Raw genomic sequence first — 17,826 nt, forward strand, 5'->3', positions numbered from 1 at the left:
AGTTTATTCAGGAAACTTCTTTGCTTTTGGTTTAGTCCAGTTGTGCTGACCTCCCCTGTATTGAGGGTTGTCCTTCCCTTCACCTAAAGTAGTTCTTATCTACTATCTAATAAGCAAATACCGCTCTCCCACCCTCTCTCCCCCCTCATAACCACAAAAGAATGTGTTCTTCTCAGTTTAAACTATTTCTCAAGATGTTATAATAGTGGTCTTATACAATATTTGTCCTTTTGCAACTGACTAATTTCACTCAGCATAATGCCTTCCAGGTTCCTCCATGTTATGAAATGTTTCACAGATGCCTCACTGTTCTTTATCGATGCATAGTATTCCATTGTGTGAATATACCACAATTTATTTAACCATTCATCCGTTGATGGACACCTTGGTTGCTTCCATCTTTTTGCTATTGTAAACAGTGCTGCAATAAACATGGGTGTGCATATATCCGTGTAAAGGCTCTTATTTCTCTAGGATATATTCCAAGGGGTGGGATTGCTGGATCGTATGGTAGTTCTATTTCTAACTTTTTAAGGACGCACCAAATTGATTTCCAAAGTAGTTGTACCATTTTGCATTCCCACCAGCAGTGTATAAGTGTTTCAATCTCTCCACATCCGCTCCAACATGTATTATTTTGTGTTTTTTGGATTAATGCCAGCCTTGTTGGAGTAAGATGGAATCTCGTAGTTTTGATCTGCATTTCTCTAATGGCTAATGATCAAGAGCATTTCCTTATGTATCTGTTAGCTGCCTGAATGTCTTCTTTAGTGAAGTGTTTCTTCATATCCTTTGCCCATTTTTTAATTGGATTGTTTGTCTTTTTGGGGTTGAGTTTTAGCAGAATCATGTAGATTTTAGAGATCAAGTGCTGGTCAGAGATGCCGTAGCTGAAAATTTTTTCCCAATCTGTAAATGGTCTTTTTACCCTTTTGGTGAAGTCTTGGAAATCCTGGTGGCATAGTGGTTAAGTGCTACGGCTGCTTACCAAAAGTTCAGCAGTCTGAATCCGCCAGGCGCTCCTTGGAAACTCTATGGGGCAGTCCTACTCTGTCCTACAGGGTCGCTATGAGTCGGAATCGACTTGATGGCAGTGGGTTTGGTTTGGTTTTGATTTGGTGAAGTCTTTAGATGAGCATAGGTGGTTGATTTTTAGGAGCTCCCAGTTATCTGGTTTCTCTTTGGCATTTTTACTAATGTTTTGTATTCTGTTTATGCCATGTATTAGGGCTCCTAACGTTGTCCCTATTTTTTCTTCCGTGATATTTATCGTTTTAGACTTTACGTTTAGGTCTTTGATCCATCCGGAGTTAGTTATTGTGCATGGTGCGAGGTATGGGTCCTGTTTCATTTTTTTGCAGATGGCTATCCAGTTATGCCCACACCATTTGTTAAAAAGGCTATCTTTTCCCCAATTAACTGACACTGGGGCTTTGTCAAATATCAGCTGCTCATATGTAGATGGATTTATATCTGGATTCTCAATTCTGTTCCATTGGTCTATGTGTCTGTTGTTGTACCAGTACCAGGCTGTTTTGACTACTACGGCGGTATAATAGGTTCTAAAATCAGGTAGAGTGAGTACTCCCACTTTGTTCTTCTTTTTCAGTAATGCTTTACTTATCTGGGGCTTCTTTCCCTTCCATATGAAGTTGGTGATTTGTTTCTCCATCTCATTAAAAAATGTTGTTGGAATTTAGATTGGAAGTGCATTGTATCTATAGATGGCTTTTGGTAGAAGAGACATTTTTACAATGCTAAGTCTTCCTATCCATGAGCAAGGTATGTTTTTCTACTTATGTAGGTCCCTTTTGATTTCTTGCAGTAGTGCCTCATAGTTTTCTTTGTATAGGTCTTTTACGCCTCTGGTTAGATTTATTCCTAAGTATTTGATCTTCTTGGGAGCTACTGTGAATGGTATTGATTTGGTGATTTCTTCTTTGATGTTCTTTTTGTTGCTGTAGAGGAATACAACTGATTTTTGTATGTTTATCTTGTAACCTGATACTCTGCTGAACTCTTCTATTAGTTTTAGTAGTTCTCTTGAGGACTCCTTAGGGTTTTCTGTGTATAAGATGATGTCATCTGCAAATAGAGATAATTTTACTTCTTCCTTGCCAATCTGGAAGCCCTTTATTTCTTTGTCTAGCCTAATTGCTCTGGCTAGGACCTCTAGCACAATGTTGAATAAGAGTGGTGATAAAGGCCATCCTTGTCTGGTTCCTGTTCTTAAGGGAAATGCTTTCAGGCTCTCTCCATTTAGAGTGATGTTGGCTGTTGGCTTTGTATAAATGCCCTTTATTATGTTGAGGAATTTTCCTTCTATTCCTATTTTGCTGAGAGTTTTTATCCTGAATGGGTGTTGGACTTTGTCAAATGCCTTTTCTACATCAATTGATAAAATCACGTGGTTCTTGTCTCTTGTTTTCCTTATATGGTGGATTACATTAATTGTTTTTCTAACATTGAACCAACCTTGCATACCTGGCGTAAATCCCACTGATTCATGGTGGATTATTTTTTTTGATATGTTGTTGAATTCTATTGGCTAGAATTTTGTTGAGGATTTTTGCATCTATGTTCATAAGGATATAGGTCTGTAATTTTATTTTTTTTGTGCTGTCTTTAGCTGGTTTTGGTATCAGGGATATGCTGGCTTCATAGAATGTGTTTGGGAGTATTCCGTCCTTTTCTATACTCTGAAATACCTTTAGTAGTAGAGGTGTTAACTCTTCTCTGAAAGTTTGGTAGAACTCTGCAGTGAAGCCATCCGGGCCAGGGATTTTTTTTGTTGGGAGTTTTTTTATTTCCTTTTCAATCTCTTCTTTTGTTATGGGTCTATTTAGTTGTTCTACCTCTGTTTGTGTTAGTTTAGGTAGGTAGTGTGTTTCTAGGAATTCATCCATTTCTCCTAGGTTTTCAAATTTGTTGGAGTACAATTTTTCGTAGTAATCTGATATGACTCTTTTAATTTCAGTTGGGTGTGTTGTGATATGGTCCCTCTCATTTCTTATTTGGGTTATTTGTTTCCTTTCCTGTATTTCTTTAGTCAGTCTGGCCAATGTTTTATCCATTTTGTTAATTTTTTTCAGAGAACCAGCTGTTGGCCTTGTTAACTCTTTCAATTGTTTTTCTGTTCTCTAATTCATTTAATTCTGCTCTAATTTGTATTATTTGTTTTCTTCTGGTGCTTTTGTTTCTTTTGTTACTCTGTTTCTATTTGTTCAAGTTGTAGGGACACTTCTTTGATTTTGGCTCTTTCTTCTTTATGTATGTATGCATTTATTGATATAAATTGACCTCTGAGCACTGCTTTCACTGTGTCTCAAAGGTTTTGATAGGAAGTGTTTTCATTCTCGTTGCATTCTATGAGTTTCTTTATTCCCTCCTTAATGTCTTCTATAACCCCATCCTTTTTGAGCAGGGTATTGTTCAGTTTCCAAGTATTGGATTTCTTTTCCCTGGTTTTTCTGTTATTGATTTCCACTTTTATGGCCTTATGGTCTGAGAAGATGCTTTGTAATATTTCAATGTTTTGGACTCTGCAAAGGCTTGTTTTATGACCTAATATGTGATGTATTATAGAGAATGTTCCGTGTGCACTAGAAAAGAAATACTTTGCAGCTGTTGGGTGGAGTGTTCTATAATAGTCTATGAGGTCAAGTTTGTTGATTGTAGCGATTAGATCTTCTGTGTCTCTGTTGAACTTCTTACTGGATGCCCTATCCTTCACCGAAAGTGGTGTGTTGAAGTCTCCTACTATGATTGTGGAGGTGTCTATGTCACTTTTCAATTCTGTAAAAGTTTGTTTTATGTATCTTGCAGCTCTGTCATTGGGTGCATAAATATTTAATATGGTTATATCTTCCTGGTAAATTGTCCCTTTAATCATTATGTAGTGTCCTTCTTTATCCTTTGTGATGGATTTAACTTTAAAGTCTATTTTGTCAGAAATTGATATTGCCACTCCTGCTCTTTTTTGATTGTTGTTTGCTTGGTGTATTTTTTTCCATCCTTTGAGTTTTAGTTTGTGTCTCTAAGATGTGTCTCTTGTAGGCAGCATATAGGTGGGTCGTGTTTTTTAATCCAATCTGCAACTCTCTGTCTGTTTATTGGTGCATTTAGTCCATTTACATTCAGCGTAATTATAGATAAGTTATGAGTTTAGTGCTGTTATTTTGATGCCTTTTTTTTTGTGTTGTTGACAATTTCATTTTTCCACTTACTTTTTTTGTACTGAGATGTTTTTCTTTGTAAATTGTGTAGTCCTCATTTTCATAGTAGTTGAATTTATTTTTGCTGAGTCTTTATGTTTACCTTGGTTTTTATTTTGAAGTATGGAATTGTTAGACCTCTTTGCAGTTACCTTAATATTTACTCCTATTTTTCTAAGTAAAAACCTAACTTGTATCGCCCTATGTTGCCTTGGTTTCCTCTCCATATGGAAGATCTATGCCTCCTGTATTTAATCCCTCTTTTTTGATTACTGTAATCTTTTACATAATGACATCAATGATTCCCTGTTTTGAGCATTTTCTTTTTAAATTAACCTTATTTTGCTTTTGTGATTTCCCTATCAGAGTTGATATCAGGATATTCTGTTCTGTGAACTTCCGTTTTGTTGCTCTTTGATATTATTGATTTTCTGGCCAAAGAATTTCCTTTAGTAATTCTTGTTACTTTGGTCTGGTTTTTGGAAATTCCCTAAGCTTGTGTTTTTCTATAAACGTCTTAATTTCACCTTTATATTTGAGAGAAAGTTTTGCTGGATATATGATTCTTGGCTGGCAGTTTTTCTCCTTCAGTGCTCTATATATGTCATCCCTTTGCCTTCTTGCCTGCATGGTTTCTGCGGAGTAGTCCGAACTTATTCTTATTGATTCTCCTTTGTAGGTGACTTTTCTTTTATCCCTGGCTGCTTTTAAAATTTTCTCTTTATCTTTGGCTTGGGCAAGTTTGGTGATATATGTCTTGGTGATTTTCTTTTGGTATCTATCTTGTATGGGGTTCGATGAGCATCTTGGATAGATATCCTTTCATCTTTCACGATGCCAGGGAAGTTTCCTGCCAACAGTTCTTCAACTATTCTCTCTGTATTTTCTGTTACTCCTCCCTGTTCTGGAACTTCAATAACACGCAAGTTATTCTTCTTGATAGAGGCTAAGGACATTCTTAACCAGAAAACATGGAGCTCGAGGCTGGGAAAAGCAGCCTTTCCTCTCTTGGCTGTTGAAGTGAAAGTCAGCTAAGGCTGCCATCTCTGCATCTGCCATTTGTCACTTGGCATTGTCCCCAGAGTTCTGTCTGGATAGCTTAGTGATGTGCCCTCCTATCCTGCACTTTGGTTCCCACACTAGGGGGGCTCAAACTCAGCTGGTGAAGACACCCTTTGTAGATGCCTCTCCAATAAAACATATTCGCTCACTGTATCATTTCACTTTTGGACTTTGTAATGTTTATGTGCCATGCTAAACTAGAAAAGGTCTTTCTAGAAAAGGTATTTAGTCCGTGGTTCTGACTCAAGCCCATTGTCTGTTTAAATGACATCAAAGCCCGATGTTGCTGAGTAGACAGCTAACAACCACGATATTAAGCATCTATTATTTGCAAATCACTGTGCTGGTGGTATTGAGGGGGAATGAAAGAGCAGTTTTCCTGCCTTAAGGAACTTAAAAATCTATTCAGGAGAGAGGAAACAAACAAACAAACAACACATGCAGTTCAAAGAACAAGAGAACATTTACAAAATAACATATCAACAAGTGAAAAAAATGCCCTACGGAACGAATCGATTTTAAATGAAAGAAGAATGGAAGTATTTCAAAAGTCTAATTGAAATATCTGAAATGGAAATAAACTAGGCAAAAATAAATATATTTTTTTGTAAAGATTCATTGACTTGTTCAGGAACAACAAAGTTGCCTTTACTTGAAGGATAAATAAAAGAAAATAAATGTGGAAGTTACCCTCAATTTCATTTTCAGTGGAAAGTGTATTTAAATTTTATAAGAAAGACAGGGAGGAAGCAGAGTAAAATAGTGGAACTAATCAAAGAAGACTTCTTGGAAGAGGTGGGTTTTGGAGTCAGCTCTTAATCATTGATCATTTGAGAGGAAAGGCAGAGCACGTGGGAAAAAGTAAGTTCAGTGTTCTCACAACCTGGGAGAAGAGATAACCAGGCTCAAAAATGAAAAAGCACTCATTTTGACTCAGCTCTCCTGCCCTGAGACTTATCAAAATGTATCCATCTATCAAATGTGACATCCACCCCCCATCAAGAATCCTGCGTGTCAGTGTGGTACAAACCCATAATGAGACCTGAGTTTGATCCTGGCTGTACATCCTTTTCTTTGAAACATAGGTAATAATACCACTTGGTAGGGTTGTTGTATAAATTATCTATGCCAAGTACCCACCTTAGTAGCCAGCGCTTAGTAGTTCCGCAATAATGGATAGCTGCTATCGTTCTGAAAATGGTTTGTGCTGAACTACTAACCTAAAGGTTCATGGTTTGAACTCACTGAGTGGCACTGCGGAAGAAAGGCCTGGAGATGTGCTTCTGAAAATATTACAGCCAAGAAAACCTCATGGAATTGACTCAGTGGCAATGTTATTTTTTTTTTATTATTGTTGTTTGTAGTTGTTATTCTATTGAGAAACATTTGGTTAAAAAACAAATCCAGGCGTGTTAATGAAATGATGCATATAAAGGCCCTTGGAACTCTCAGGAAAGGCACTCTCAGCAGCTATTAGTACTGTAAACATTGTTATTCTGTTTTCATCAGAAAGTCAGTGGGGTCTGACAACAGCTTATATCTGCGAAGCAGGAAACTCACAGAACAAATAACCCACATCTACTTGCCACAGTTTAAACAAGCTTGGGGCCTTGTTTACACAACAAATTTCTTTGAAAAGAAAGAGAGAAGTATCTAGCCATTAGCACATAGGGTAATCACCCAGCTGCCAGTGTTACATCTAATTAAGGTAAAGAAAGCAGCATCGGGCCATTCACTTTACTATGAAGCTAGTTTCATGATCAAGTTCTCCTGTGAGGTGAGTCATTTATCCTTGATCATATCCACATCTGCCAGGTTATTTTTCTCTTTCCACCGATGTAATGTCTGACTTCTTATCAGAGAAAGACCAGACCATCCACTCAATTATTCTGTAAATCTGATAAGAGGAATGAAGTCAATTTGTAAGGCTGCTGGCACCCAAAATATTTTATAGGTCTAGAAAGAGAGAAGCCTTGGTTCCAGGAACCACTTCACTTTGGGAAGAAGGAATCAGCCATGGCATCTGGAAGTGAAATGGGCTAAGGAAACTTCTTCTGGAAGATCTTATCTCTTTACCCTTATATATGAGTCATATCTGTATTTGATATCCAGGGTTTTGAAAAGGCTATAGTTAAAACAGACAACAGTGACCAGATGGGAGCAATAAACTTTTTTTGTGCCATTAAAACACCTTTTCCAGATAGCGGGTTTTGGTAAACTGAATTAATGCAGTGAATGTTCACATCCCTAAAACACAGTATCCTTGATAGGACTGCACCCCAGCTGGACCATCGTGGCCAATTTCCAACATTTGCCTGAAATGTTTGGTCTAGAGCAAGTGAAAGATCAAGAGAATAAAATAAGCTCCACCAAGTAGAACTGTGTCTACGGTTTATTGTCCACCTGAGAAGGTATAGAAAATACAGCTTCCACTAATTGAGGATAGGTGTCCCTGGGTAGTGCAAATGGTTACGGTCCTGGACTGCTAACTGGAAATCTGGCAGTTCTGGTTCACCCAGAGGCACCTTGGAAGAAAGTCCTGGCAATCTACTTCCCAAAAAATCAGCAATTGAAAAGCCTATGGAGCACAGTTCTACTTTGACACACATGGGGTCACTATGAACCAGAAATCAACTTGACAGCAACTGAAATTGAGGATATAATATGTTCTAAGTATTTTTTATTGTTACTCCACCATATGAAAGAGGACAAAAGGTTATTCTTCTATAATAATGAGAGCAGCTGGGGGCATTGGTGGCTCAGTGGTAGAATTCTCACCTTCCACGCGGGAGACCTGTGTTCGATTCCTGGCCAATGCACCTTAAGCGCAGCCTCTGCCGATCTGTCAGTGGAGGCTTGCATGCTGCTATGATGCTGAACAGGTTTCAGCGGAGCTTCCAGACTAAGATGGTTTAGGAAGAAAGGCTTGGCAACCTACTTCTGAAAATCAGCCAGTGAAAATCCTATGAATTGCAAGGATCCGATCCCACTGCATGGGATCCCCCAGAAGTTGGGGGCCTACTTGATGGTAGCTAACAACGACAATTTATCGAGTGCCTACACTATTCCAGGAAATGTGCTTTATACATTTTATTTAAATTAATCTCTGCGACTGCCCTGAAAGACATTATTAATCTCCAATTTATAGATGGGGAAACTGACACTCTGGGAGGTTAAGTAACACTCCTTAAGATCACCCCATTAGGGTGGCAGGGCAGGGATTGAAACCCGGCGGGTCGGCTGCCCCTAAAGCTTCCCTTTAGGAGAACCTCACCACTCTCCAGACCTCTTGCACTCAGGACATAGAGAAATGAATGTATTTACAACAGAAGTAAATAAGATGTAGATTTGATACAAGGAAAAATTTGGAATGGTGAGTATTGTGAGATGTCAAAATGGTTCATTATTAGAGTTAGGCTATCACTTTGTTTGGAAAAACTTAAGATCTGAGGTGCCCGTTTGTCTTCATGAGGGAATTTAAATTTAATCCTTGAAGTGGAGCTGGTACTTGGAGCTGGTATGAGTCCTTGGTAAAAATGCCCCACCAAATGTTTTTCTTCTTTACCTGGTTCCTCTACCAGCTCACGTTCAGGTTGGCTGTGATTAGCTCTACAACCCAGCCATGAAGATTCCCGAGTCCTTCCTTGACTGAAACCAGTAAGTCGAAATTGTTTATTGTTTGGCACCCGAGCTGCACGTAACTGATGTCACTTCTGCACGGAAGCGGCCTCCCTACCGCTCCCTGTTGGAGATTCCAGCCTCATTAAAGATAAGCTAGCCCAGCCTAGCAAAGGGTCCAGATGGACTGGGCTTTGGGCCCCCAGCCCTGACCACGGCCTGAGTTTAACGCAAACCGGCGCCTCTCTTCCAGCCCAAGCAGCTGTTCTGGAACAGCGACTGCACGCGGCGCTGCCGCTGTTTCCGCCGCAACCTGATCCAGTGCGACCCGCGCCAGTGCAAGTCGGAGGAGGAGTGCGCCCTGCGCAACGGCGTGCGCGGCTGCTTCAGCACCAAGGCCTCCTACTGCCTGGCGGCCGGCGGCGGCGTCTTCCGCACCTTCGATGGCGCCTTCCTCCGCTTTCCCGCCAACTGCGCCTTCGTGCTGTCCACCATCTGCCAGAAACTGCCCGACATCTCTTTTCAGCTCATCATCAACTTCGACAAGTGGTCGTCCCCCAACCTCACCATCATTTCTCCCGTCTACTTCTACATTAACGAGGAGCAGATCCTCATCAACGACCGGAACACGGTCAAGGTAACGAGCCTGGGGTTGATTCTGCCCCTACCAGGCCTGAGGCTGAAGACAGTGCCCAGATCGAGGGCTGGTTAGCAGACTGCATCGCGACTCTCCCAGATAACCACGTTTATTGTAACAGGCTGTTTCGTCAGATGTACCACACACCAAACCAAAAGCCAAATCCGTTGCTGTCCCATCAATTCTGACTCATAGCGACCCTATAGGACAGAGCAGAGTTGTCCCGTAGGATTTCCAAGGTGTGGCTGTTGGATTCGAACTGCTGATCTTTTGGTTAGCAGCTGAGATCTTAACCAGTGTGCCACCAGGGCTCTGTACCATACACAAGTGATCATGTTTTAAAGAAGGAAAGTATAAAAATTCTACAAGAGTAGGAATGGCCCCGTTTAGCCCTTGGTGATGGTCTGGAATGCCTTGCAGGGAACTTGGGAAGTGTCAGGCTGTAATTAGAAGGGAGCCCTGGTGGCGCGCTGGTTGACAGTTTGGCCGCTAACCAAAAGGTTGGCATTTTGAATTCACCAGCCACTCCTTGGAAACCCTATGGGGCAGTTCTACTCTGCCCTGTAGGGTCGCTATGAGTCAGAATCGATTTGATGGCAAAGGGTGTGGTTTTATTTGGGTTTTTCATGGTAAAAATGGTAAAGAAGCTTTTACTCTGGGTTCATTTCCAAAAAGCATCTCCTTTGTCCATGTTTTTAAGAACCTTTAAAATTATTCCCAGTTCTCCCCACATGTATCAAAGGCCTCCCCCTTCATACTCTGCCATCCTGTCTTACTGTGTTTACCTTTCTGTCAGGTAAGAGAACACAAGAATTTGCCTGTAAATGAAGGCCCCATAATATCATACCAAGTGAAAGAAAATGAGAGGTTGAATATGGTGACTTTCTCTTAGATCTGCTGTTCCATAGGTCTGTTGCCTGGCTTCTTGTGAATCTTGTTGCTGTTGTTAGTTGCCGTCAAGTTGGGTCTGACTCATGGTGACCCCACGTACAACAGAATGAAATGTCGCTCAGTCCTGCACCATTTCCACCATTTTTGGTGTGCTCAAGTCTGCTGTTGGAGCCACTGGGTATTTTGAGCGCCTTCCAACTTTTTTTTCCAACTTAGGGCTCATCTTCTAGTGCTATATTGGGCAATATTCTGTTGTGATCCCAGGGTTTAGTTGGCTTATTTTGGAAGTAGATCACCAGGTGCCTTTCTTCCTAGTTTGTCTTAGTCTGGAGGCTCCACTGAAACGTGTCCACCATGGGTGACCCTGCTGGTATTTAAAATACTGGTGGCCTAGCTTCCAGCGTCACAGCAACACAGAAGCCAGCACAGTCCATCAAACTGACAGATGGGTGGTGGTTGTGCATCTTAGAGTTGTACATAAAAAAGGTGAATCCCCACTCCCACTTCACCACCGCCCATAACTAATATGGCTCTTGGACTTGAGTTCCTTCCACCCCTTCCATTTAAGAAGATCATCTGCTCTGCAGTGCTATGGGCAGTGACTCCGAGCTCTTGAGCTAAAGCAGGCCGCTCAGAGCAGGTAGGATGGAACCTGGCCCCAGTGCTGTGAGCACAGCTAGGGAGGGCCGGGAGAATACGGACATACCCATAAACATTTTTGGGGATTGAATATTTTTGTGTATGGCTGTTTTCTGCCATTGGCTCAGATAATCAGGCACTGAATGTGTGCTTGAAGAATCATCAAATAGCTTAGTGTCCAGTGTTAGGCAACAGATTGGCAGGATTTTGCAAATTTAAAAGGAAGAGTCTGGATTTCAATACTGATTTTCTAATTTCAGTGAAAGCTGCTGTTATTTTTGACATTCCACCTCCTTTTCAATTGGCCCACATAGACACAACCCAACGGGCCTGGGATACAGGAAGAAGCTCGACCGTGAAATTCCCGCTTGGGAGGGCAAAGCCGACATTGTTGCTGAATTACATACCCTAAGCGAACCAAAACAGTAAACAAAATTGTATTTTCCCCCAAAAAGCCTTCTCCTTTTTTTGAAGAAACAGAAGTTACTAATAACCTGAAAAAAAAATCTATTTTCGAAGTATAGGGAAACCACATTATATTCGTTCCCAAGAGCTAAGGAAAAAAAAATGTTATAAAGCAGGAAAATGACAAATGCAGAAAATACTGTGTGTATAGGACCTTGGGGGGAGGGGACTCTGGTTTGAACATTTTAAGCAAGAAAGCAGTAAACTCGGCATTGATCCCGAGATTCATCTTAACTGTGCTAGACTCCTTAGTGCAGGATTGGGGGTTCATTTTTGGTAATTGGTTTATGTTGGGGAAGGTTTTACCCAGAAATCCTGTCATTCATTATGGGTTATACTTTTCTACTGTTAACTCTCAAGCTTCTGGCACCCATCCTCCCTCCATATTTTGCTTCCTTTGGGGGAACTGGAACCCCTGGTGGCATAGTGGTTAAGTGCTATGACCACTAACCAAGAGGGCAGCAGTTCGAATCCACCAGGCACTTCTTGGGAACTCTGTGGGGCAGTTCTACTCTGTCCTATAGGGTCACATGAGTCAGAACCTACTCGACGGCAGTGGGTTTTTTTTTTTTTTTTTTTTGGTTTTGGGGGCACTGTGGACAGAAAGACAAGTGAATACCCTTACACGTAGGGCAAGGGTCAACAGACCACAGCCTACAGCCAGGCTTGCTGGCTGCCTGTTGTTGTATGTAAAGCTTTACGGGAGGACAGCCACACTCGTTTATTTTCATATTATCTGTGGCTGTTTTTACAAGGACAGAGTTGAGTAGTAGGCGCAGAGATCAAATGGCCCGCAAAGCCTAAAATATCTACTTGGGACCTTCACAGAAAAAAGTTCACTGACCCCCTTCTCTAGAGTAATTTACTTCCTGTTTTTCTTTTTTCCCCCTCCAATAGGTGAATGGCACACAAGTGAATGTGCCTTTTATAACTGGCTTGGCAACCAAAATCTACAGCAGCGAGGGGTTTCTGGTGATTGACACCAGCCCTGACATCCAGATCTATTACAATGGCTTCAATGTCATTAAAATCAGCATTAGTGAGAGGCTGCAGAACAAAGTGTGTGGCCTCTGTGGCAACTTCAACGGGGACTTGACTGATGACTACGTGACCTTGCGGGGGAAGCCAGTGGTGAGCAGCGTGGTGCTGGCCCAGAGCTGGAAAACCAATGGCATGCAGAAGAGGTGAGGGTGTCCACGTCGTTGACGCCACTAGGCTGGGTGGCCCAAATCGTACCAGTGTGTGGGAGGTGTTAATGAGTAATGCACCCTTCCTCCCCACAAAGAGCTGAGCCAAAGGTCTTCGGAGTTTTGATGATACAAATCGGTACATCAGAGGCTCCAGTAATTTCTTAAATTGCAGAGGAAGGAGCTGGGCTTGGACGACATGACTCTAAACTTTCATGTCACCCAGCCCTCAGCAAAACAGAAGCCTGTGCCCAGGGTTAGAATGCTGAAGCCTTGACCAGCTGCCCCCCCGGAACGTAGGCTCCCCTGCTGGGAGTAGGATGAAGAATTAACTCAGGAGAAGAAGCGCTACCCTTTACTCCTTAGTACTGGGTCTATTTGGGTGTCCTTTGCTCTTACTGAAGGCTTGACTGTGGTTGTGGAGGTAGACATTGGTGGAAATTGGGGGAAGCCTTTTTAAACACAGAAGTCGTGGAGGTTATTATCAGGCCCATCTTTGGCCAGTGATGAGAGAATAAACTAAATCAGTTATCCCAAAGGTTTTTAATTTAGTGCCCTTCTAGGCCTAGGAATTTACGTTAATACTTTTCTGGCTCTGTGGTTTTGCTTCTCCTTCCTGGTATTCCTTTGTTTGTACAGTGAGTCGATCCCCTTGTACGTCAACAGGCCAAACGTCAGCCGAATACCCAGATGTGGAAATGATGCTCTAAACCTCCTTTGACCCTTCTGCAAGTGTACACTGAATAAATTCGACACCCTGTGAATTATGGGACCCGGAGCTGGAAAGAACCTTGGGCAATATCAAGTCCAAATCTTCCTTTTTAGAGATAAAACTAAGCCAGAGCAGTGAACTGTTTCCATGAGGAGGTCCAGCAAGTGGCAAAGCCAGGACTAAATTCCAGGGCTCATAATATGATGCTTTCTCCAAAATGCCGCTCGTTTAGGCTCATAGTTCAAAAAAAGACAACTTTGGATACTTAAACTGTTCTAGGGTTTGCAAAGATAAGCAAGGTTCGGGTCCTTCTGAGGAACTGTCAGTCCATCTGAATGTCCTTCCTCTCTCTCGCTCTCTTCCTCCCTTCTTCCTTCCTTCCTTCTTTGTTCCCCTCCTCTCCCCCTCCCTTTCTTCCTTCCTAAACTGTCAGCAGCTTTACTTCAGTTTTCTTGTGAATGTTTTATTTTTGGTTTCAGCTAAACTGGAACTAGTTTGGAAGACTTCTGGGCTTCCTTACAGATCTTGCATTGTGCCAATTATCACTATTATTATGAATGGAGATTATGTCAGTATCTGCCTTTTGTATGGCACTTTGGCTGTTGTTGTTGTCAGTCAATGATATTAACGACAGAGTAACTCTTTTTAAATGGATAGATTGAGTCCAATAGTACCTAGTTTTCTTAAGATTACATAGCTATTAGCCTTGGGATCAAGATACCTAACTTCTGGGTATCCAAACAGTAACAGCAAATCTCTGCAGATTGTCTTGCTCCACTTAGTCTGACCAGACCTCTTGTCCCCAGCTGCAACGAGCTGCAGTTTTCGCAGTACGCAGCCATGTGTGACAATGTGCACATCCAGAAGATGCAGGGTGACGGCTACTGCCTGAAGCTCACGGACATGAAGGGCTTCTTCCAGCCCTGCTACGGGCTTCTCGACCCACTCCCGTTCTATGAGTCCTGCTACCTAGACGGCTGCTACAACCTCAAGAAGTTCCAGCTGTGCGGTTCCCTGGCTGCCTATGGGGAGGCCTGTCGCTCTTTTGGGATCCTCAGCACTGAGTGGATTGAGAAGGAGAATTGCTGTAAGAGAATTCTTTTATTTCTGAGGGTTCTTCCACAGTTAAAAGAACGGCTCTGCAGGTAACGAACCACAACAGAGATGTTGGTGAGGAGCGTTTTCAGTGTGCCCTAGCCTACCTGTATTTTCTATCCACTTACGAGGTTTGGAAAACAAACTTGGGAAGATTAAGTTCTCTGGGTTGGAGGAGCGCCAGCCGAGAGACTTACAAGGTAGAGAGACACAGTGTGGGACCCCTGAATGGTTTCAAATCCCAGACCCACCTCCTTTAGCATGGTCAGAGCACACACCAGAAAGGCAGAGAGAGTGGGAAGTGGCCAGTTGAGTTGGAATTTAGCTGGCTATATCTGCTTGGGTTGAAAGGACGCTACACTGGATTTATAAAGTGATTGCCATTGTCATTGTTCACTGATGTTGAGTGGGCCCCCAACTAATGGCGACCCCATGCACAACGGAATGAGATGCTGCCCAGTCCTATGCCATCCCTGTGATTGGTATCAGATCATACTATTGTGACCCATAGGGGTTTCACCAGCTGATTTCTGACTTTTTGGAAGTAGATTGCCAGGCCATTCTTCCTAGTCCATCTTAGTCTGGAAGCTCCACTGAAAGCTCTTTAGGATCATCAATTACATAAAGTAATCACACACACGAAAATTAGGTGGTGAAATAAGGATCTATAGATGCTTGTATTTTTTCTGTGGTAAGAAAACCATTTTGATGTGTGTTTCCATTACTCTAGTTGTTCATTTTCTCACTGTTAATCAAACATACGAGAAAATATACCATATTTTATGAAAATAATGAGCACCTTCTACGTTTGTTTGCTAACCATGCCCTCTGCGAGGTATTTTCATAAGCGCTGCTATGCCAAGTTTTTACACGTTGCTGTAAAAAAATTAGCATAGTGTGCTTATGAAAATATCCCAAGGTGCCCGTTATTTCCGTAAAAATACGGTAAATGTATATAAACAAATATAAATTTCTCATATATGTATATGCATGTTGTCCATACACATAAATGGTCCGTCTGTTCCATTAATGCAGTGTGACACTGTGACCACCAGAACGTGTATGTTCCATATACACAACTGCAACCCCATATGCTTACAGGTACCACTGTGAAAACAGGCCCCTTCTGACACTGTCAACCCTGACGTTTGTAGGAATATATTTAATCCAGAACCTACAAAAATGTGTTGAGTAAAATAAGCATTCAGTGAGTTCAGGAACAGTTAAAAAGCAAATTACTCATTTCTGTTGGAAATTAACAGAAGTATTTTAGTTGGTAACTTTAATATTTTAGCTTGCTGTGTTAATAAGCAATATTTTAAATAACTTTAAAATTAACTCTTTTGAACTTTAAAAGCTGTCTGGAATTTAAAAAATTTTTTTTTTTTTTTACCTATGTATAAATCAGTTTTATCGATGTTCTCAACTTCAAAGGTTCCCTCTGTATAAAGGCAAGTCTTGTTTGCCAATTGGCAGATAGACCCACACATTTGTAAATGAGTTTTTTTCTTCGTGTGAGTTGTAAGCTCGGCAGTTTATTTCTGTAAGTCTTTGTTGTTAGCTGCTGTTGACTCAGCCCCTGGCTTATGGCAACCCCCGTGCACAACAGAACAAAACATTGCCAGGTCCTGTGCCATCCTCATGATCAACTGTGGGTCTGATGGTTGTGATCCATAGGGTTTTCACTGGCTGATTTCTGGAAGTAGATTACCCGGCCTTTTTTCCTAGCCTGCCTTAGTCTGTAAGCTCTGCTGAAACCTGTTCAGCGCCGTAGCAAGACACAAGCTTCCACTGACAGACAAGTGGCTGTGCGTGAGCTGCGTTGGCTGGGAATTGATTAGCATAAGTGTGAAAAGCACCAAAGAAAATAACGTGAGGTATTGGTGGTTCACTGGTAGGATTCTTGCCTTCCATAAGGACACCCAGGTTTCATTCCCAGCCAATGCACCTCAGTGAAGCCACCACCCATCTGTCTGTCGATGGAGGCTTGTATGTTGCTATGATGCTGAATAGGTTTTAGCAGAGCTTTCAGTCTAAGATGGACTAGGAAGAAAGACCTGTTGTTCTACTTCCAAAAATCCGCCAATGAAAACTGAATGAGTTGCAATGGTCCAATCTGCAACCAATCATGGGGATGGTGCAGGATTGGGCAGCGTTCTGTTCTGTTGTGCATAGAGTCACCATGAGTCAGTCGGGGGCCAACCTAATGGCAGCTAACAACAACAACATACAATGACTGGGTGCTGGGAATATAGAGATAAATAACTTGGATCTTACTCTTTCTATAAATATAAAGATTTAAATGCAAAGAATTAGTGTAGTAAGCACAGTAATTCTGGTTCCTCTTGGCAGTTAAGAGTATCTGGGTATCCTGTCCTCACCACATCTTCACCTGTAACCTTGGACAAATTTCAGCTATGAAATGGGGGATTATAATACTTACCCCATGGAGTATCTGTGTAGGCTAAATGAGATAATACAGCCAAAGTATGAAGCACAGTGCCTGGCCCATAGCAAGTACCCAATTACTAGCTTTTGTCATTATTCTTTGGAAGGCTGCCCTGTCAATTTGTGGCTGCAATCCTGACCATTTCCAATTTGATTCAAGTGGCAAGTCCAGACTGTAAGCAACTGCTACCACGCGTTGGTGTGAAAATCAAGTTGTGTGTGTTTCTGTGTGTTTTCTTTTTTAGCAGGAGTGGTTGAAGATCCCTGTGTGGGGGTGGACTGTCCCAACCGAACCTGTGAGCTGGAGAACGGAGGGGAGCTGTGTGGGTGCATCGAGCCCCCTCCCTATGGAAACAGTGAGTGAGGACTACCACTTCCCACCCTGAATGGCCCAATGCGAGAGGCCAGCTGGGCATGAGAGGGTGCCAGGAAGGCCCACAACACATTCTACACGGTAGTGTAGAAACCCAAATACTAGGCTTTCACAAACATTTAAGTAGAACAAGGAAGCAATCCAACCCCTTCAAAGTAGGCTAATGTTCATTTCCTTGTAACTACATCCTTTTCTTCAGTAAGTTATAACACGCACATTTGTACATGAATGGAATCAGCCAGTTCCATCTGAGGCCACATTCAACATCAGAGAGATCCCAGTTGATCTTTTGGATTCACTGCGAAGCAAGGTGATTTCATACGAGCATGAAAAAAATGGGAGGAAAGAGCCAAGTGCCTTCTTCAGACTCATTTAAAGCCAACTGTACCTGGTCCAAAGGTTTTGGCCCTGAAAATACAACTGGATTGTTTGAAACAAGCAGTAAGTAATGGGGACTCCAGGCCATGCTCCCAATTGTAGCTCCC

General features: G+C 41.9%; 1 protein-coding gene across 1 annotated transcript in view; it reads left to right on the forward strand.

Annotated features, from left to right (window-relative positions):
* TECTA (tectorin alpha) overlaps positions 1-17,826 on the forward strand; it is a 100,776-nt gene that overhangs the window by 69,455 nt on the left and 13,495 nt on the right. Inside the window, exons 13-16 of the mRNA XM_049856799.1 lie at positions 9,148-9,531; positions 12,424-12,710; positions 14,217-14,512; positions 17,214-17,324. Of these exons, the coding sequence (XP_049712756.1) occupies positions 9,148-9,531; positions 12,424-12,710; positions 14,217-14,512; positions 17,214-17,324 (1,078 nt within the window). The remainder of the gene's footprint in view (positions 1-9,147; positions 9,532-12,423; positions 12,711-14,216; positions 14,513-17,213; positions 17,325-17,826) is intronic.

The sequence above is a fragment of the Elephas maximus genome, chromosome 17 (genome assembly GCF_024166365.1).
Source record: "Elephas maximus indicus isolate mEleMax1 chromosome 17, mEleMax1 primary haplotype, whole genome shotgun sequence".
Classification (NCBI taxonomy): Eukaryota; Metazoa; Chordata; class Mammalia; order Proboscidea; family Elephantidae; genus Elephas; species Elephas maximus.